The 22,019-nt window shown below is 39.7% G+C and overlaps 1 protein-coding gene across 3 annotated transcripts in view; it reads right to left on the bottom strand.

The window, feature by feature from the left end:
• lsamp (limbic system associated membrane protein) overlaps positions 1–22,019 on the bottom strand; it is a 723,096-nt gene that overhangs the window by 35,210 nt on the left and 665,867 nt on the right. For all 3 annotated transcript variants that reach the window (XM_061718950.1, XM_061718948.1, XM_061718949.1), the window contains one exon: positions 8,552–8,677. In XM_061718950.1, coding sequence (XP_061574934.1) covers positions 8,552–8,677 — 126 coding nt within the window. The remainder of the gene's footprint in view (positions 1–8,551; positions 8,678–22,019) is intronic.

Here is a 22,019-nt window from a genome sequence, read left to right as displayed (position 1 = left end):
ACAAACCCCTCCAACGACCCGCCACCCGCGTTAGTTCTGTTTACATTAGACCTGACCTGCGGTTAAGACTACGCTTGGAGGGGAGTTATTCTTAACTCATATATCTATCTAGATCTATGGATATCTATAACCGCATTTATCTGTCTGTTTATTTGAGCTTTTTAATAAATGTTCCTGAAATTAATCAGTCGTGATGTTTCTTTGACACAATCAAACCAATCCAAGTCAGAACTACGTTCAGATGTGAGATGAATAACTGCAGAATTATTTTGTCTTTGTAATACATGAGTCTGGTAAATGTATTAGGATCACCAGTAGTTTTTTGGTTATTGCCTGAATACAACATCGGTGAGATGCCATTTCATCAGCGGCCTTTTAAAAAAAGATTCAATCCTCTTTGGAAAATATTCTGGGCCCAGTCTCTGGAAAGTTCCCGGAAAGAAGAACCAAATGCCTCCACAAGAAACAGAAAATCTTTATTTGTGACTGAGAGTGTTATCCAACACATCACTTTGAGATTTCCCACCGGTGATACTTAGTTTGAGTGCTGCTGCCTGCAGAGAATATAATATGCAATTCACATTGTTTTTATGCACACCTCACTATTACAAGCCTTCAGTCATTTATGCATATTCATATTCATTACAGTGATAAACATGTATCTAGATTTTCTTTCTCCAGCTTTTATTTTCTCAAGCTTTAGGACGGATACAAACTATACACCCGATAGTCATGAAGTCACCTCTCCTTGAGACCACTGCCTCCCACAGGAGCTGTGTGACTTTTAGAAAATGTGCTTATGGTCAGGAACAGAGGTGTAGAGTTTCTGCATAGTTGTGACTTCAAAACAACTGTGAGCTCTGGTGTTCAGCCAGCCGGTGGTGCAGCACCTAATGAGGCTACACGGAAACGGGGCATGCTGGGCTCATAATGTTCTGTGCACAGTGTGACAGCAGACTGATTTCTGTCCAGCTGCTGATGGTGGTGGCTGCAAACAAACTAGCGAGCAGTGACAGAGAACGGAGCTGAAACCTGATGAGGGGACTGAAAAGCCTCCGGAGAGGCTGGTGTTTCTGTACGTGCACAGATGCACGGTCATATGCAAACATGCAACTGTACACGTTCTTGCAGACGACTGGAGATGTGGAGTGGTGCGGTAGGGTTGACCTGGGTGGCTCTGACCCCGCTTACCTCCCACATATGACTAAGGCCTATACTGTTGGCTGGTGTCCCCCCACCGAAACAGGAATATGATCGGACATGCATGCTGTTGTGCTGTACTGTCTGGCTCCATGTTTTTCTCCTGTGAGCGAGTGCAGGTGCAAAGACACAATCATACTCCACCGAAGGAGGAGACTGACATGTGATGGAAAGCAGAGGAGACAGGTAGAGTGAAGACGAGGGAAAGGATGATGGAAAAACAATTGAAGTGACAGGAGAAGATAGATATAGTTTTGGGAAGGAACAGGACGAAGAGTTTTCCAGTCAAGGTGACAGTCCTGTGCAGGAGGGATGGCAAGGACACTCAGCGTCACATATCTAAAAGGCTAACCTGCCAAACGGTGTTATAAAAGGGTTATAACTTCAATATGCAGAAGGATCATAGGAATGTGGGCTGCAGTCCAAGTTAATTAATTTAGACAGATGTCTTTACTGGAATGATCCTGTTGTAGTGAATTCATAGCTTACCGTTTACAGTTTGTGTTCCTCAAGGACGCTCTGACAGTAAACACAGCTGCTTATAGACAGGTAATGATGGTCCAGGAGCTTGAAGTGGTGATATTTTGGATATAAGATGTTTTTTTATAGCTTTTTATCCACTCAGCCCCTAGAGTGATATAAGCCATTACTTTTTAATGTCTTCAGAGTGTTGCTGCATTCTCCTAAGATGTCCAGATGTGAGTGTCTTTGCCTGAATGGATCTGTGGTTCACTGTGGTTGTTCCCCCATGAGGCATCAAATGACAAACTCTATTATGTTAGTGAGGACAGGGGATTTCGAATGCCCAGTTGCACATTAATTAACTGCTGGAGGTGTTGTAACAAACAATATGACTGATGGTACATCTAATAGCACAGTCAGGTTGCTTACTTAAACAGTGCTTTGATTTTTCGCTCCTGTTTTCTTTTCTGTTTATTTGGCTGCTTTCTCTTCCTTCATTTCCCTAAGGAGAGCAAAACTTCCACCTCTTATCTCCTCTGTCAGCCTCTTCCTTCGTAACCTCCACCAAAGACCCCACTTCCAGAATGAGGTGTGATAAAATCTAGTTTATGTTAGTATACAATTTACGTAGCTAAGCCAACAGAGAAACGCAGTGCTGACAAGCTGCCCACCTAAGGTTTTGAGACAACAAAAGCTTTGACAATATCAACTCTGCTCTTCAAACAAGGTATGCTTTCCTTCAGTGAGCAGACTCTCAGAAAAGTCCTAAAACTGTTTGGACTGAATATGTGGATGCTGGGCTACAGTTGCAACCTGTTACACGTTATTTTTCCAGCTTGATGCCTCTCTCTTTCTGCTCTTGTCCTTTCTCTGCCTTTGTGGCTCTGGCATTCACTGATAGCAAGCTTGGACCAACTTATTTGTTCAGTTTGAGCAAGCAAAGCTCATTTGCACATTTTTTTCCAGCTGTGTAGTTAAATATTTGTGTGAGAGGGGCTAATGTCACCAAACCTATGCAATGATACGTTTCTACAAATGTAAACACATGTTGAAGGACACCTAATGTTTTGTTGTACTACTGTGAGTATTGTTTGAATATTTACATTTTCTTTCAGCTTACAGTTCATCTACCTTCATTTTATTTTCTATGTTCATGAAGTACAGAATCCACACTCGTGATTTTGTTTCTACTGAGATGTTGTCGCTCCCGTTTATATTCCCTGCAATCTCGACACACTAGGAATAGAAAATCTTTGTCATGTACCATCAGAGGACATTAGGGAAATTCTTACATTGCAGACTCATTACAGATGTTCAAGTGGAGCTCAGTGTGACGATAGCAATAACCTGTCTGACTTCTTTGATGGATGATTTGATTAACTATAGCTTTCAAACTTTCTAGTGTGCCACTTCGTCACGAAGAAACCAAACATGTCAGTTACAAAGTAAATCGGCTTTGGAATAATCAACCAAAAGAGGCAACAGAGAAATAAGATTGTGTGGTGCGGAGTTTCAATTTGGATGGTCCCGTAGAAACAGATGAGAGCAGTAATCCGTGCAGACGCACAAAGAAAATCTGTTTTTAACCATCCACAAAACAAAGCCCAAAATAGAATGACAGCTTACATAAATAGCATCCTTTGCCACTCATGTTATGTTACATGAATTGCACGGGGCTTCTTTTTTTTTTCTAGATTAGACCCCGTTACTTTCCTTGGATAACTTGTGTTTAACACGCGCTAGGCAGTGTAAATGGAAGGCGTGTTATTTCCTCCTCCTGGTGTCTGAAGCCGAGTTGAGGGGATGGAAGAGGAGTCAGGAGGCGTTTATGTTCTGTTATGCAGTACATCACAGCCGGGCTGTCGGTTTGGTTGGCCTCGCTGACTCCACCAGCATTCGAAGAGCTGGCAGATGTGACGCTGGGTGCAGGATATGGAGCGGGTGATCCATGCTGTGTGACAATGGGATTTATGGAGTGGCTTCACCCCCCCAAATCATGTAGCACAAATCGAAATACGACCAGTGCCGTTTTCCCCTGTCACACTTGCTGTTGTCGTCATTGAGCACATAGCGCTTCCTTTTAAGGCTCAACAATCTGTTAATGACATGAGTTTCTTTTCTATCAAATTTGTAAATACTGTCATTTTATGGTGTCCTCAGCTCCGGAGATCAGGAGTTCGCAGACCTCCATGTCTTGTTATCAATACATCTCACCCAAGTCACGCCATCCCGCGCCATTGTGGTAACATTAGAGGCGAGTCATTGACAGGGCCAGCTCTACAGTGGACCCTGTGTCAGTTCATCTAAAAAGGACAGGCAACGTGCTAACTTGGGGTAATAACCACAGGGTATCCGGCAAAGTAAAAGGAGCTGTAGACTCCAGAGGTGACTCACTCTCGTGACTTGATTTTCTGAGTTGCGATTTTTTGTTTCGTTTGACATTCATTCTCTGGCTCCTTTATTAGCCTCTCTGAAGTATAATTATTCATGATTTTTGCAGCATATGAATATATTTTTTAACCATGCAATTACCCACTGAGATAATGGAGTATTATGCGAGCAGACATGAACTTAACATGTCTATGTTCCTACTGTGAAGCACTTTGAGCTGCAATTTGTGTATGAAAGGTGCTATAGAAATAAAGTTTATTAAAGTTTATTACTATAACTTTTTGTTTAGCTTCACATCTTCACAAAGACAAGATGGGTAAAATGTGAGTATGTGGATTTATTGTGTGGAAGTGTTGTGCTTGTATGAATGCTGCTTAGTTTTCACACATCTATGCACATCTACATGTGCAGAAAGTCCTCAGTGTGAACATGAATATTCATGTGGTCATTCGAGCGTGACCTCCGGCCAGATTTTAAGCAATTGGGTTGGCGACTCATACTCGAATCAAAGTCTAGCCAAACATCTGTACTTGAGAGTTTTCTAGAGGTACCAATAATGACAACAATTGTGAGAAGTGTCAGAATTGTCAGTTTCAGCTGTTGCTGGAAGCAATAACCCTTTGACACAGCTGTTCTGCACTAATGCATATAGATGCCTGATAAGTTTGTCGATAAAGCTTCCCCAATACAGGATTTTCATGATCGAGACTTTATTATTGTGTGTTGTGTTTTAAAATCATCAGACCAGTGGTTCTGCTGCAGTTAATACATGCAAAATATGTGGGGAAGAGCCCCACTCTTGAGAGATTTAAACCTGTATTGATCCTTAAAGCTTGATCAAACTTTATTTCTAAGGCTTATTTCTAACAGCTTGAGGTGACCAAAGCGTTATAAAAGCAATAATTCAATAAACTCAAGGATCACTTCGACAATAAATATAACTATATCAAGCAACAAAAACATCAACAAATGAAAGAAAAAGAAAATACAGAAATAAATGAGCTACGTTTGTGCAAAATAAGCTGAGGTTCCCCACCAAAAAGGTTGTCATCCCTGTTTTTGAGCCTGGATCTAACCATCAACTGGTTTCAGTGTTCAGGATGCAGTGTGATGATGTGAAATGTTGCCAAATGCCACATACTTGAGACTCTTAAAAATGAATAAAATAAAATCTGGATCCTAACCATGGGAGTCGAATGTTGGGAGGCCAGCACAGGTGTGATGTGATCTTAGAAAAGGAACTACGCTAATCTAAAGAGATGTCAGTCTATGAACTTTGAAGCACATTATTAATGAATGAGAGAGCATTCGTTACCTGATGCAATATTACAATCGCATGCCTCGGACTGGCCCACAGTGTTCAAACACCACAGACAGGAACTCAGAAGTAATGGATGAAGATGCTCCAATTCAGCAGAAGTAAAGTTATCTTTCATTTACATTTTCAAAGAACAGATGAGACATAGGAACTGAAAATGAAAGACTACAAACATTTTAAGCTTTCCTCATCACAATTTTATACATTAGACTAATTGGTAGAGCATTAATGGCCAAATTCCTTTCTTTATGTAAGTAAACAATATAACTGATGATTCGAATATGCGGCAAATAGGAAATAAAAATGTTGGTTCTTTGACAATAAAAAGACCCCTGCAGCTCTGAACAGCTCACTGAATAACATTTTCCAGCAGAGGAAGCCCCCAAACATTTCTTTATGTTTTGGAGTTGACAGTAATTTCAAAAACCCAATATATAAGCTCTCAAGTGGAGAGAACATTATTTTATTGATTTATTTTACAATAGCAATATAACTTACATATTGCTTTTTCTGTCATGCTCTACGTGTTTTATTTTTGTATTTAATGTAAAATACCTCTGTGAGGCATCTAAATTTGAGGCTTCTGCTTCAACTTTGTAGCAAACACAAATAGCCATCTTTAAAGTTCTGTATAGCAGGCAGTCAGATCCATACGTCTTATTGAACTAAAAGGACAGAGAAGTGACACCTGTCCTATTTGTTCAGGTTCCAGGTGCAGGACGGTCCGTTTTCTGCCAAAGTTATGTAGCCACCGATACAAAAGCTTTAAATCAGACTCAAGTTCATTTGCAGCATCTTTATCCATTACTCTACAAAACCATCTCCAGTTTTTTTAGAAATGGGATTAAATCAAAAGGAAAGTATACTATCTAAAGAGTATGTTCCACTTTAAGAGGTAAACCGGTTTCACTGCTTGCTGACACAACTATCTGTATCAGCACTTTAATGGATTCAGACATAGATGTGGTCAAGACGACCTGCTAACGTTTAAACTGAGCATCACAATAGGGAAGAAAGCTGATTGAAGCTGAAGTGACAAAACATGATGTTTTTTGTTCCCAGCACAGCTCAGGCAAACCCAACACAACACTATAAAGTTTAAAACGAAAAAACCTGCGTTTTAATAAAGAATATTCCCTTAGCCCTCTGATAAATACTCTACAGTACTGCCCTCAATTTCTTCTCTTTTCTTTGCTTTCTTTTCCTCCTTCACTACTCCTCCATTATTATGTTAACTCTTCTCTCCACAAAAATCATCCTTTGTTGCATTTTCATCTCTGTCTGTTACAAGGACAGACTGCTTTCAAATATGAAGCATTCAAGACTGGTATGTCCTGCTGTTAACCCAACATACAATCAACTGTAAAGGGATTTTTCACATTTTTTAGATTTACTTACATTCAAACTGGATCAGATATTTCTTTCTTTTTTATTAATTAAAGGCAGTTGTGCATGCTATATGAAAATGTTAAGATGAAAACTAATTTTCGGTCTCAATGCAAAGGTTTCAGATGTCAGAAACAACTATTTCAGTAATTTCTTACTGGATTTTTGAGATGTTTATAATTAAAGGACACTCAATAACACTGTGAAAAATGGGTTCCATGGAGAGTATAAATAATGCACAGTGCCATTATTAAGATTAAATCGGTGATTCATTTATGAACCAAAGCAATACAACTCAAATTATAATTATACATTACACTGTGTGTATAAGTTTATACTTTTGGAAAAAAAAATAATAGGGAATTGCTTAAAGTATTATGTTTTGTCCTGACTTTCAAAGATTCAAAACTGACCAACATAACAAGCCCTTCACTGGACTGGCAACCCGCCCAAGTTGTACCCCTGCCTTTTCCCCAAAGAGATCTGGGACAGGCGACAGCAGACCCCTGTGACTCTGAGTAGGAATAAGCGGTATAATGAAACAGATGTATGGATATTATACACTATCTACCCAGTTTTACGGCAGTCTAGCTGCACAATTCATTAAGCATTAAATACATTTTGAAAGGTCAGGCATGCCAGACCTTTGCCATTTTTTTCATATGCAAGCAGAATTTGAATATGCAGTTATCGAGCAAATTCAATCCCCATACGACGTCAGCCCTGGCGCTCATTAGACACGATTTAGTTCAAAAGGAACAAGTAGAGTGCTGAATAGTAGTAAAAAAAAACATGGCATACAACACATAGAAGGAAATTATTAAAATCGAATCAACAGTTGATAGTTATGATTGTTGATACTTGTGATTGTTGATAGTTATGATAGTTGATAGTTATGATAGTTGATAGTTATGAATATGATAGTTGATAGTTATGATTGTTGATAGTTATGATAATTGATAGTTGTGATAGTTATGATTGTTGATAGTTGTGATTGTTGATAGTTGATAGTTGTGATTGTTCTGATTGTTGTGATTGTTGATAATTATGATAGTTGATAATTGTGATAGTTATGATAGTTGATAGTTGTGATTGTTGATAGTTGTGATTGTTGATAGTTGTGATAGTTGATAGTTGTGATTGTTGATAGTTGTGATTGTTGATAATTGCGATCGTTGATAGTTATGATAGTTGTGATAGTTATGATTGTTGATAGTTGTGATTGTTGATAGTTGTGATTGTTGATAGTTATGATTGTTGATAGTTGTGATTGTTGATAGTCATGATAGTTGATAATTGTGATTGTTGATAGTTATGATTGTTGATAGTTGTGATTGTTGATAGTCATGATAGTTGATAATTGTGATCGTTGATAGTTATGATAGTTGTGATAGTTATGACACAACTGCATCACTGCACTGTATTTCTATAGTCACTGTTTTGAACACAGATGTGCCCAATGAAGAAGTGTTTTGGGGGAAGTGAGGAAACAGGTGGGAGTGACACATGAACTTCAATGCAATATGTTGCCTTGGTTTGGTCTTGAGTGGTATGCTAACATAGAGTGCTTTAACACACCGCTAACCACAAGAAAAACTTAAGATAACTTGTAGAACAATCTGGATAATCAGGACTTCACTTGGGATTGTTAGAAATGGACAACTAGGAAAGACACTGGCCCAATTACCTTGTAGCTATTGGCCAGCTTTAGACAACAAATTTAGCATTGGTGTGACGGGTGAATCTGGCAGGCCACCTGTCACACATCTAGACTCGAATAATAATGACTCTTACCTGAAGGGTTGAGCAGCCGCCAAGTGATTGCAGGATCTGGTCTGCCAGTTGCCAAACAACTCAGTGTCACATTGCTGCCCTCATTTACTATGATGTCTTCTGACACCTTGTAGATGTTGGCTGGAACTGAGGACACAAGAGAATAAAGGTTAAGATTACACACTGGGAAAAGTATGAATGATTCACGGATCATTCTGTGAAACAACTTTTAATTAAACAAAATTATTAGCATTGTTCTTGTAAAAGCAGTTTTAGCTAATAATCTAAGTATTTTGGGCCTTTAACATTTTTCTGAGTAAATATTCAACAATGGTAAATGGCAACAAAAGTTGACCTCAATCTTCAGATGGAAATAGGAGTCGGGGATAACTTTGTAAAACCTTTATTTTATGCAGCATTAGCCCTCAGGGGTACAGTAAACTTTCTCAACCCATTGTTCAAATAAGCAATTTAATCTCCTGCCCCCGGACCTGGGCTCATGAAAGCAGATTACCTCTTTTCTCTTTCCATATGGGGATGGTGCTGATTCTCAATTCAGACACACTGTTTCAATATTAGGCTTCAATATTAGATTCAAAATTTGAAGGTGAAAGACAGAATCCCTCATTTTGTGTGGATGTGACATTGCTGTTCAGAGTGGGCTGAGAGAACAGTTTCCTCTTGACACAACCCTTAATGATCCTTCCTGGCAATAAATATCTACTTTGCAGCCCCAATGGTGTCGCTGTCAGAAAAAAAAGAAGAAAATCTTGAGACACGAAATCTAAAAAAAGCAAAAAACGAAAAGCTCAGATAAAGTATGAGGGTAAAATCAGCTTTAGAAATGTCGGAAAAGTTAACAAATGGGCATACATTGTTCCATCCATCCATCCATCCATCCATCCATCCATCCATCCATCCATCCATCCATCCATCCATCCATCCATCCATCCAGAGTAAAGGAACAGAAGTTCAGAAAATTTTTAAAAATTATACGACCGCTTAAATTTGACCTATTTAAGGAGCAAGAAGTATGTGTTCTTGGATGCCTTCGGATGTCTCACCTACCAAGCTCGCTGTAAATCCCACCTCCACCCCGGCTTCCACCTGTGGGCTCCAATTTAAAGGGGAGGGTTAGTCCCACACCCCTGTATTTATGTGTAAGCCTGATAAACTATGCTTGATTAGAGCCTAAACGCCAAAGCCTAGCATGTGTTACAATTCAAGTTTTTGAAGCTTACTGTGCGAGTTGTCTGACTGAAATAACACCCTTCAAAGCAAGCTTTAAAAACACACAAAATCAATTTAAATCTTCTGTACTTCTGAAGCCTATAGAGAAGTGCTATGATTGGAGTAAATTGTTTTTCTGGAACAGAAAAACAGTCAGAAGGCTTCTTGCAACGTTCTGTAGTTGCAGACAAGACAGCTGAGGCCTTAAAGTGATGAAGGCTGCAGTGCTGCTGAAGATGATCTCCAACCTGGCAGGGTACTTCAATTGAAAAACAACCACAAAAATAAAAAATAAAATACTTTTCACCACACCGTTAACATGTCTATCAAATATCAATTGTGAATAAAATACTACAACAAAGATTTCTGGAATGTGTGTAGAGATTCAAAGGGGGTAGTTAAATTTGTCTTCACATTACACATTTTCAACATCATCTTATAAGATGCCATTGACAAAATCCCTTGCTTGAAGGGAAACTGGTGAGCAACTGGGACTTGACAGCTTGCATTCAGTTATGTGCCAAGTGCTCAAAGAGGCTCATCAACTCATTACAGTGCAATCTCTGACAACAGACAGATATGTAGTATACTAAACACCTGTGGTAGAGTCAGTGAGAGAGGAAGACATGGGAAGAGAGCAAAAGGAAGATGCTGCTCAGCATTCAGGGAAACATGACAATTAATCTTTTTAAAAATTGTTTTTACATGTCCTGAGAGCCAGGTTTGGAAACTGGGGATTACACCTCTGGCCTGGTGCCTGCATCATATAGCATCCAATCCCCTTGCCCCTCCTGCGAGTGGTGGGCTCAAAGAAGGGGGAACACCAGGTGCTTGCCTACAAATGGCACTTTTCCACTAGTATCGGCTCAGCCCGGCTCGGCGGGGCGCGGTTCCACACGTGTGTTTTCGCACTGCCAGGGGAGAAGTGGGGGGGTTGTGGTGAAGCTGCTGTGACGTACTCGATTGCGCAACCGCTTTGTTCATGTCAGCGCTGATGAGAAATCAGCTGGAGCCGCGAGCGGCTGAGAAAAAAACAGCCCGTCTACATCGCTTTTTTAATTTTTTCTCGACAGCCACCAGGTTTATGAACATCTGCACCTCAGAGTCTGATCACCAAACAGACGTTTTGCGCTTTATAATAAGCGCAAAACGTCCCCTCGCTCTGACTCCCGCTTCCTGATTCAAACGTTTGACGGCCCCGCCCCCCGGCCAATCAGTGGCGAGGAGGGTGGTGACCTCAGAAATAGTCCCTGCTCAGCCCGCTATAGAACCTCACTGAAATGGTTACAGAAAAAAGTATCGACTTGGAGCGGCTCTACCCGTCTCAGCCCTAGTGCGAAAGCGCAAAACGGGTAGAACCGAGCTGAGGTGGTACTAGTGCAAAAGCGGCAAAAGGTCAGCCCTGGCTCCAGAATGGGACCTTGCTGCATCCATATAAATTCGTTGGTTAGTTGAAAATATCGCCGTTTTGCAGTCTTGCTATTGCCATTGGTCTCAATAACTCCGCCCGCTCCGCCTACGTAAGAGGTTCTTTCCTCTAGCCCAGCAAAGAGTTGGTGCTTCCTTGGAACCGGTTTTTCTGACGCAGAGCCAGTTTTTGTCCATGGAAACAGAAAGCCCGGTTCCACACTCAGCACTGACCCATGTAATTTCTGTGTGATATTTGGACACCAACACAGCTTGGTTGCGTTGGGAGAGGATAGTGTTTTGGTTTAAATACATGGTTTCAAAAACATTAATTTATTTTTTTTGATAATGAAGTTGAAATACACCAATTTGTCTACATTTATCCAAAGCACTGAAAACTTCCCCTTTGTTGATTTGCGCGTGTGATGCAGTTGGACAGAAATGGGATTTTGGTCCTCATTATGAGGAATTTGAGAATGTGTCTGTAAACTGGGCAATGAAACTCCAAATGCTGTATTAAAGTTACTCAGTTGCTGTACAACAATCATCAAGTTGCACTTGTTGGGTGGGAGTCATGAATGCCAGCAGTATTTTGGATTTCCCTTGCAATATAGCATGTTTCCAGTTTAACACCTGTGATTTTGGTGCCCCGATGAAGCTGCTTGAAAGGATAATCTTATTTTCTACAAAAAAGAAGAAAAAAAAAACATTAAACATTACAGGTATTGTGACCATTGTAACAGATCCAAAAAGTGTCAAAAACAGTTCATAACAGAGTTGGTGGGTTGAAATGAAACAAAGCTTTTCCATTCCTCCATATCGACAATAAACGAGAAACAAAAAACAATATTTCAGTGTTTGTTTACCCTGAAAGATTATTAGTAAAGCTCTGTCTCAACATGGCATCACTAACAGCTTTCACACTTCTCGCTCTCTTTCTCTTTCTGTGTGCTGTGTATGTATGTTTGCGTGTGCAAAATGTACATAAAGTCACATATGTACAAAATCTTCCAGTAAACTCTCTCAAAAAACCAACTAACAAGACGATTCCCATGGTGCAACACAGCATTTTAAATGAAATCATGCAGACTTCTGCTTGTAGAAAAATGACCAAGCCAGAACACAAATGTCATTTCCAGGTATAGTGAGGTGAAACATTGTATTCTGGGATGGGGGCACTTGATTAGTGTGACCAAGAAATCAATTGACCACAACCTAAAAAAGAAAAAAACAAAACATGTTGGGAAAGCTGATAGGCTGAGGATGCGTGACTGGAAAATGTATCTTTGGAAAAATAGATGAAAATGGATCCGGGGTGGGTGGGGATCGTTCATAATGGAGATAGCCCTGTCACCTTCATAAATGGGAAGGTGGGGTAGGTGGGCAAGAAGTGCAAAGAGGAGGATGTGAGAACAGCAGTGGTGGAAAAAAGCGCAACATTTCAGCTAAAACAACGTCTGGTCTCCAGCTGTTGGCAGTGAAAGAGGAGGAAGTGATAACAAAAGAGTGATGTGTGATCATGAGTTACGTAACTATTGTATAATAGTTGTGGGAAATGCAGCTTTGCTGAGAAGCTCTGCATGTTTTTTTTTTCTTAATTGCTTGAGCTAAAAATATTTGTATTTAATGTTACACTGACTATGTGAACGTAAAACATAAAAAAAAAATCTTCTCATACATTAAATAAATAAATAAATAAGTCTCCAGCTAATGATCTCCCATTTTTATTTTCTCATAAATGATACATCTCTGATGAAAGCGATGAAAATACACCAACCTCAATTTGACCTCTCACTTCAAACATCAAAGACAAGGCGATACGAGAGTGCAAAAGACAGAAAGTAAGAAAGCCGAGAAAAGTTAGGGTTTGTGAGCTTGGGCCTTCCCTCGATGGGCACTCAAAAGACAGGAAAGCAGGATAAGGAGAAAACCATGGGGCCAGTGTAGGTTTTTTCCAAAGTCCAAGCCAGATCCCCTACCTAAATGTGTTGATCACCGCTGGAATGTAGATTTGCAGCAAAATCTAAGTCAAATTTCTTCTCCAAATCTTCAACAACTGATTTCAGTCTCTTTTAAAATACTAAAATATAGCTTGTCAAAACTGAAATGCATTGTACAAAGCCTTTTATGTCATTGGTAACTCAACTATCACAGTACATGAAACATGCACTTTGGAACGTTTCACTCTACATTCCAAAGCGTGACACTTTTTAATGGTTATATATCTGGTGTCTATGCTACGTTTAAAAAATAGAAAATACTTGCTGCAGATTTTGCTTTAGTTGAACTGTTGCAGCACCAATTTGGCTTCATATCATCATCTGATTCTTTATCTCCTGACTAGAATTTACGAATTAGAATTAACGTTAAAGGCGGTATGATCAACAACATGGAGATTTTCCACTTATTTTTCTTGACCTAACAAGAACAAAGTTCATTCTGGCCAGGTAATTTCATATATGACGAGAAACTAAAGTGCAGAGCTCCTGGAAGTCCTCACAATCCCCGTATGTACTGTGTGTTATGAAGTTATGTACAGGGTTGCCAGATCAGATAATTAAGCGACAGTTGTATGCATAGCAAAAACACCAGATTCAATCGATCAGGAAAAGGGCTGGCAGGAGAATAATTTCTCTTCCAGTTTGACACAATGTCCCATATCAGTAACTTAAGAGACAAACACTATTTAATATCACATTTATTCAAAAGTAGTCCCTGTGTAGTGTGCAGAATTTGTGTACAGTTGATACATGGCAGTGTGTTAGATTTAAAAACCTCTATGTTATGAGTCGCCAGGCGTTGCAGTGATTTGTACGGCTTCCTGCTCCTGGACTATGATTACATTTGAGCGCGGTCACATTGGGTTGATGCTGTGCATAGAGACGCTACACAGGGAAAAGGAGAGGTGGCATGTTTGTTCATGCCTGAAAGAAGTCGAAGCTTTAAAAAACAAGTCCATAATAAAAAACCACAACCCAGGATTTCTGATATTTTGAAGTGACTTCACAAAAAATACAAGCCCAAATTCACAACCCGACCCTACCATGATGGAAACAACAAAACAGCAACGGCATGGTGACAAAGACAGAGATGACAGATTTTGAGTTGATGAAGGAGGAGAGCAAGATGTTTGCAGTGGAGGTGGAGGAAGACTTGTTACTATTCACGACTGCCGAGGAGATGGAAAAAGAGTTTCAGTACAAATTTGCACACCAGCGGAAAAGCAGGGATTTTTGCTTCCCTGCATTAACCAGACCTGATTTACATTTCTAACCAACCACAAAGCAGTTATGAGACACCACACAAGAAACAAGTTCTGCCCAGATTATGTGTCGATAACAAGCTGATAGAAATGAGAAGATTTTGCCACCTCAAGAATAAGAACACATTTCCCTGTTCTTGTGTGGTATGTAGCCTTAAGATGCAATGAACCAAGCAAGATGATCTCCGGCAGATCTGTACCTTGTGGGAAGCGTCGTAACTCCAACTACTTTTGACCTACTTGAATCGAGCTGTGAAAGTAAGGATGACTGGAGTAACAGCTATTACAGCCTTATGAACTGGTGTCATTCGTGATACAGAAAGTCCGGTGCACAATTTCAATTTTAAATCAGATTTGACCAAACTCATGGATGAAGAGCACTTCAAGACCAGACAGCATCTACCTTGTCCTCTTGGAGTTTGCATCTGCAGGTGGCCTAGGTCTGGATGTACTGTAGAATTTCAAATAATCTCTCTTTTTCACGCTCTGCTTTCCTCCCTCCTCTGAACTTAATTTCAACATCTACTGTATTCTGTAACACATACGGTAACAATTTCACTTAATCCATCTCAAATGTAGGCTTTTTTGGGCTTGAAATGAGTCTGTGAACAGAAGCAGCACAGGCAGCAGGCACTGCAAGATTAAACCCCAGCCCACCTGGATTCTGGCAAGCTGTATTCCATCTAAACTATTCATTACAATGCTAAACTACTTTATATCCCACTCAGAAGGACAGCGGAAACAGGAAACAGGAAACAACAAGGTAGTTTGCGGCTTTGCCAAATTTCTTTGACATCTCACTTTATCACAAGTTGGTGGGTCAAACGAAACAATATACCGTATTTTCTGGACTATAAGCCGCTACTTTTTTCATAGGTTTTCAACCATGCGGCTTATACAAAGGTGCAGCTATTCTGTGGATTTTTCTTCCACCGCTCGGGGCGCTCTAACCGCAATTAGAATCAAAACTAAGACAAAATAAATGCAAAGAAGAATACGCTACTTCTTCTTTAGCAGAAAGAAGTAGGTAGAAGCAGATTTCAAACAGATAAATTTAAATAAATACTGGTTATTTTCTCTTGGTTCTGTCCCGTTTTAATCAACAAAGTTGCTGCCGTGTTAAAAGACACTGTTAGGAAAGATCTATTTAGGTACAAACATGAACATCATTTACAGTTCAGAATCCTTCTGTACATGTAGTAAATATCTAATCTAACAACATAAATATCTGCGGCTTGCATATCTTTTTTTTTTTAAATAGAGCGGATGCGGCTTATATACAGGTGCGGCTTATAGTCCAGAAAATACGGTAAGTGACTTTATTGACAAAACATAAGAAACTGTAAGCACATTGTGGTCACTTCCATAGTTTGGTTCTTTATATCAAATGCATCCGTGTTTACAGTCTTGGTATGTTTTAGATGTTTCCCTGCCCGAACACAATGGTTTAAATGAAGGGGTCATTAACAGAGTTGTTCAGACCTTGCTGATAAGCTGATGCTGTGGTCCAATTAGCTGAACTAGGAAACATCTAAAACATTCAGGCTAGTTTGTGTGGAGGACCCGAATTAAGAAACACTGAAACATGGACATTTTGTTCAGCAGTAAATTGTTTCTATTGTCAGTTGCTTTGTATTTTGTATGTTTCCACATGGGTTTATTTTGTCCCCTCCAACATTTACCCCCCACTGATTCTTAATGTGACGTTCGGAGGACCGATGTTACAACAAACGCAGAAGAGACATACGGTTATTTTCAGCTAATTTGAAGTCATTAGCAGATAATTAACAGAGAGCACTTGACGCTGTTTTGCTTTTAGCTTTTAGAGCTCGGAAGCGTTGAAGCCAATTACAGTATTTTTTATAAAGAAAGTCAGCAATGTGTTTTAGCCAAAACAAAGCGAGCAACAATCAGGGTATTCAAACCTTTCACACAGAGACTTTAATCATCCTCTTTCAGCATTTTGTCAACAAAATAGAAGCAGCGACATCTACTCTTATGCTGTTTAATAAAGTATTAGTAAACTGGAATTAATATAATTAATTTGACATCTGAAGATTACATAATGAACATAAAGAGGTCAAAAAAGAGACAAAAGGAAAGAAAGAAGACACTTGTGATCAGGTGCTACATTTCTGTAATGTTTGCATTATGCTTGTGCTGATAAAGATATAACACAAACTATGTATGCTCAATCCTACAGTAATCTTAAAATCACTTGTCAACCTGAAATCCATGTTCATGCAGGCATGGTGAGAACTCTTGCTGCTGCTAATAACCGTTTAAGATGACTTATAATTCTGCTTAGAATTACACTTTCCACTCCAATACATTCTTAACTTTGATGCTACAATGACTATCGTCAAGTATACTGAATACACGCACATTTTTTTGAATGGTCTGAAAAGCCCTTAACTGTAATAACAACCTAATGCTCTACACTGTGGCGATAAAAAAATGTAAACCACTTGAAATCAACTGGTGTTTGGTATTACATTTCTCATAAAATCTGTTGTAGTCTTCAACTTAGACACAATAATAAAAATAACTCAATGCACATTAGGTGATAGCACACAAACAGCTGTACCTTTCTCTTTATTGAACACACATTTACAGCACTGGGGGAAAAAACAACAACATCACCAGAAACTAAGTGAACTTGTGAATTAATTACTTGAGTGCAAGCCAATTAAAAGTCAATAGTTTACACACACATGGAGTCCAATTAAGTAAATGAATTTGGAGGTGTTTGGAATCGGTTTGGAGATATGTTTTATAAATGAAAGACACACAAGCTTTTTAAGTGTGCAATTAACGGGCAGGATCTTCTGATGTGAACAAGCTCTCTGAGGACATACAGTCAGGATTAGTTATCTGTCAAATCAGTTTGAAATATTTAGGCATCTTTCAGTTCGCTATCAGGTCACGTTGAAATGTGGAGGCATCTTTCAGTTCACAGATGGACAAACTGGGTTTAAATGCTCAGCCAATTTATTATCTTCCACTTCGAATGGCCTCACAGCTCGTACACTGCAGGCCAAGAAGGTCAATGCAGATCTGGATGCATGTTTTGACTCAGATGGGACAACAAGGCAAGTTTAAGGCAAGTTTATTTGTATAGCACAATTCAACACAAGGTAATTCAAAGTGCTTTACATCAACATTAAAAGCGTCAAGACACAATTAACAGTAAATAACAAATCAAATGAAATAAAATGATAAGAAAAGAGGTAAAATAATAAAAAAGCACAAGTTGTTAAAAAGTAAGGGCAGTAGAGTACAGCAGGTACACATCTCATTCTTAAAATGGCAAGAATTACGTTTTCTATACGGTCAAAACGTACAAACACCGGGTCAAATTACAAAAGTAATCTGTGCCGAGTCGTGGGGTGAATCAAACCAATTTGATAATTCTACGTCACAATGCCTGCATTCAGGGCTTATCCATAACTTTGCGCGGTTTTCAAAATTCATAAGTATTTCATTTAAGAATACGCTTAACAAGGGGAGGCAGGAGACTCAAGACTGTCATATTAGAATAAAACCTAGACATGGAAACGGTGCATTTTATAGGAGGTGCATCCACTAACACACACAGCTAACCAGTGCAGCCTGGCAGCAATCACATCCCCTGCCCAGTTCCACATTAGCTCAGGCACACCATCATACAATACACTGAATGCAAACACTATTTCCACCTAATATGATGCACACGTCACAGAGATGACACATGCAGGCACCTGCCTGAACACAAATGTTGTTTTTTATGATAAAAATCGGATGTTTTTGACTGAGGTATCAGAGCATATCCAGATGTTTGTTGGTATTCTGGTCATGTCCAAACAGCCTACTGTATTTTTTCCTGTTTACTAGACTGGTATATTGTATATCCACCTAATATATATGAGCACCTGTTATTGCCCTTTACATTGTCACTTTGTAAAAGTAGTACAGGAGTCATTCAGTGCATGGACACACTGTAGGTCTAATGGCGCTTTTTCCACTAGTACCTGCTCAGCCCGACTCGTCTCGGTACGGCTCGTCACGCATCGTCCCGGCTCCACCCGCTTTGTCCTCGTTTGTTTTTCCACAGCCAGGTGAGAAGTGGGCGGGTTGGGGTGAAGCTGCTGTGACGTACTCGATTGCGCAACCCCTTTGTTTGTGTCGGCGCAGATGGGAAATCAGCTGGAGCCGGAGCGGCTGAGAGTAAAACAGAGTGCCTGTGGATCTGGTCGTTCCTTATCGCCCGTCTACTTCCCTTTTTTAATTCTCTCGTCAGCCACCAGGTTTATGAACATCTGAGAGTTGGATCACCAAACAGACGTTTGCGCTGTATAATAAAATCGCCGCGAGCCACGAGTCGCTCTCGCGCTGACTCCCGCTTCCTGATTCAAACGTCTGACGGCCCCGCCCCCCGGACCAATCGGTGGCGTGTAGAGTGATGATGTCAGATCCAGGGCCGACTCAGCACGCTTAGAACCTCGGCAGAAAAGATACAGAAAAAGTATCTGCTTGGCACGGCTCCACCCGCCCGTAGTGGAGAAGCGCAAGACGGGGGCGTGGCGAGTAGAAGCGCGCTGAGTAGATACTAGTGGAAAAGGGCCATAAGTGCTTATCCGGCTGCATCTGTAGAGGGGTGTATAAAGGATGCCTGTTGTGGCTTACAGAAATAGGCTTGAGTCTTTTTTATTTATCTATTTTATTAAAAAAAAATTTAAAGAATACTATATATAGAAATGTGGAAAAAATAAAAGTATTACAACTGACAGTCTTTTATCAACTTCACTTTGCTGAATAACTTTCAGCTATTTCTTAAATACCATAGCAAAATAGAAAGACTTTCAATGTGCTTGGTGATGGATGTTGTAAATATCACAAGCACAACAAAATAGAGAAAAGCCACGTTTAAGAAAAAGCCTTCACACTCTTCGGCTTGTATTATACTGTTTATTGCTATATCCTATACTAGTTTTTAATTTATAGTTAACTGGTAATCAGATCAGGCTTTTCATCGTGGAAAACACCCATGATGCACCTCTCCTCACTCTGTTCTCTTCTAGTCCAACTGTATTGATGACACTATTGTTGTCCTTTTGAATCTGTGTTCCTTCTTTCCAGCAGGTGTTTGTTTCTGACCAGTTGGTGCTGTTCTCTCCTCTTTCCTGTCCTCTCCATCCCCAACAGTTCGGGGCAGAGAGCCATCCTTCCTGTGTCTGGTTCTGCCACAGGTTTCTTCCTGTTAAAGGGGAGTTTTTTCCTTTTGACAGTGCTTGACTGGTGCTTGCTCAGGACGGGGGATTGTATAAAAGAAAAGTTCAAATGCAATCTGTTGGTTTCCTTGGCGAAGCAATAATGATTATTATTCCATTGGCTTTGAATTAATCTGACTGCTTTGGAAGGAATTGAATGGTATTGTTGATGTGCCTTGAGATAGCGTTTGACATGATTTGGTGCTACATAAATAAAGCTAAATTGAACTGAACTGAAAACTGAATTGAAGTGAATTGTCAATGTCCAGAGTTGATCTTTACAGTTATTCATACTGACTAGGGCTGTTCGATTAATCGATTTTAAATCGTAATCGCGATTATGTAATTAGAACGATGTTAAAACGTGAAACTCGTAAAATCGATTTTTCACTTTTTAAAAAAAAATTCTTTTTTTTTTTTAAACTTGTCTGCACACATATTAATGATTGATACCATATTAATGATTGATGGAAATACCTCTCAATACCTGCGACAAGTGCCCCATCGGAGAGGCTCTTTAGTGTAGGAGGGGGCGTTGTAACATGCCACCGGGCATCCCTCAACCCAGATGCGGTAGACCGGCTCGTGTTCCTTGCAAAAAACTTGTAAATGTGAATAGCAAATGTAACGACTGACATTACACACCTCTACCTCCTTCATGGGTTGCATTATTATTTAGCATGCAAAGACCCAGTTTAGTTTAATTAGAAAATGTCTTGTTTTATTTAATTGGAAATATAACTTACTGTATGTTTGCAAGTGCTGATTTTTTTTTTCAGAGATAAAACTTTATATTTTATTATATTTTTTAAAACTTTTTTTCAACTTATTTTACAGAGTTTTGCACTTTATTCATTCATTTTTGGTTTAATAAGAGCAAAGTTTGCACTTAAAGCCCAATGGGGCAAATGTTCAATAAAAAAACAGCTATTTGAAATCATTCCTTTGCCTTTTGTCAATTCACAAAATAATCGTAATCGAAAATCGGATTTTGAGAGAAAAAAATCGAGATTTTATTTTTGGGCAAAATCGAACAGCCCTAATACTGACATTGATAATCAATGTTTCAATAAGCTATCTCTGATTCACATGAATGATTTACACACACATGCACACACATTTCTGTTATAGACCTGGAAAGTGTGTCATTACGCTGTGGCAGTTTGCTATTGTGCTATTGTGCTGACATCTGTGCTGTTGCAGAGGAAACCCAAGTGTTCTAACAATACCATTGTGCCCAGCTCCTCCTTTACCTACACACTTGTGGCTCTTACTACAACTAAAGAGAAGGAGAAAAAGCACGAGGAGAGAGGTGATGACGGATTGGAAGACAGACACCGTCTCTGCCTCATCCCATATGTGGTCGTCAGCACCAGCAGTGCTTTACAAGTCCAAGACACGTGGGAAACTTCCGAAGGAAATATCGGGTGTTAGACAGATGCTATGGCCTGCTGCAGGTGCTGATGGAAGCCAGGGAGGAAAAAGAGGAGCTTTCTACTTTCTGAGCCATTTTTCAAGAAGGAACATTTTCTGTTTGAGGCTCATTATGTTCCCACCCAGGACTGATATGCTGTACAGCTTGTACTACTTGGGGACCCCCAAGGTGATTAAATAAGGAGGAAAGTTATTCTTCAACAAGGGTCCCACCAAGGACTGAAACTGGTAAATCACATGAACATTTAATTGGTCTTTGCTCTGAAAAAGGGAAAGCAGGGACGGAAGGTAGATGGGTAATAGTAAATGTTGCTAATAAACACAAGCTCAGGCAGCCAAGGAGGGCCAATACGATAAAACATCAAACATGCTTCTTCTCTTTTTTCTCTGATGTCTTTGGTCTATGATACATATATATAACTATGAAACGCTGTCATTTCTATCACAAGCTGGCCTTTGCAGTGGGTTTTTGAATCAATATCTGCGTTTGAGCATGTGAAGGACTCACTGAAATCAGCAAAGCAACTTTGGGACTTAAGCATCAGAAGTTAGAGAACGCTGCTCCTATTCATGAAATAAAACAGAAATGGTTAAATAAACTACATCTGAGATTTGAGAAACATTTTCTCCACTAGTTCAGACTCTTTAGCTGTTTCATACTACTGTACCTCCTGCTCTTTGGTCATCCACTTCCCAACACCATTCTTCATGATGTCACCTTCTCTGGTCTGCAGGTTATTGGAGACCACAGTTATGTCCAATACTCAGGAACATAATACGTTTATTGTGAAACCCTCATCACCTCTCCTTCATCATTCAAAAGCTTTTCTTTATTTTTCCACTCCCCCACAGCTGGTTCAGCAGTTTAGATCTTTAAAAAGAATCCCAGTCTGTTTTCCATTTTTAT

This window comes from Cololabis saira, chromosome 4 (assembly GCF_033807715.1).
Source record: "Cololabis saira isolate AMF1-May2022 chromosome 4, fColSai1.1, whole genome shotgun sequence".
NCBI lineage: Eukaryota > Metazoa > Chordata > Actinopteri > Beloniformes > Belonidae > Cololabis > Cololabis saira.
This window is presented reverse-complemented; position numbering and strand designations above follow the sequence as displayed.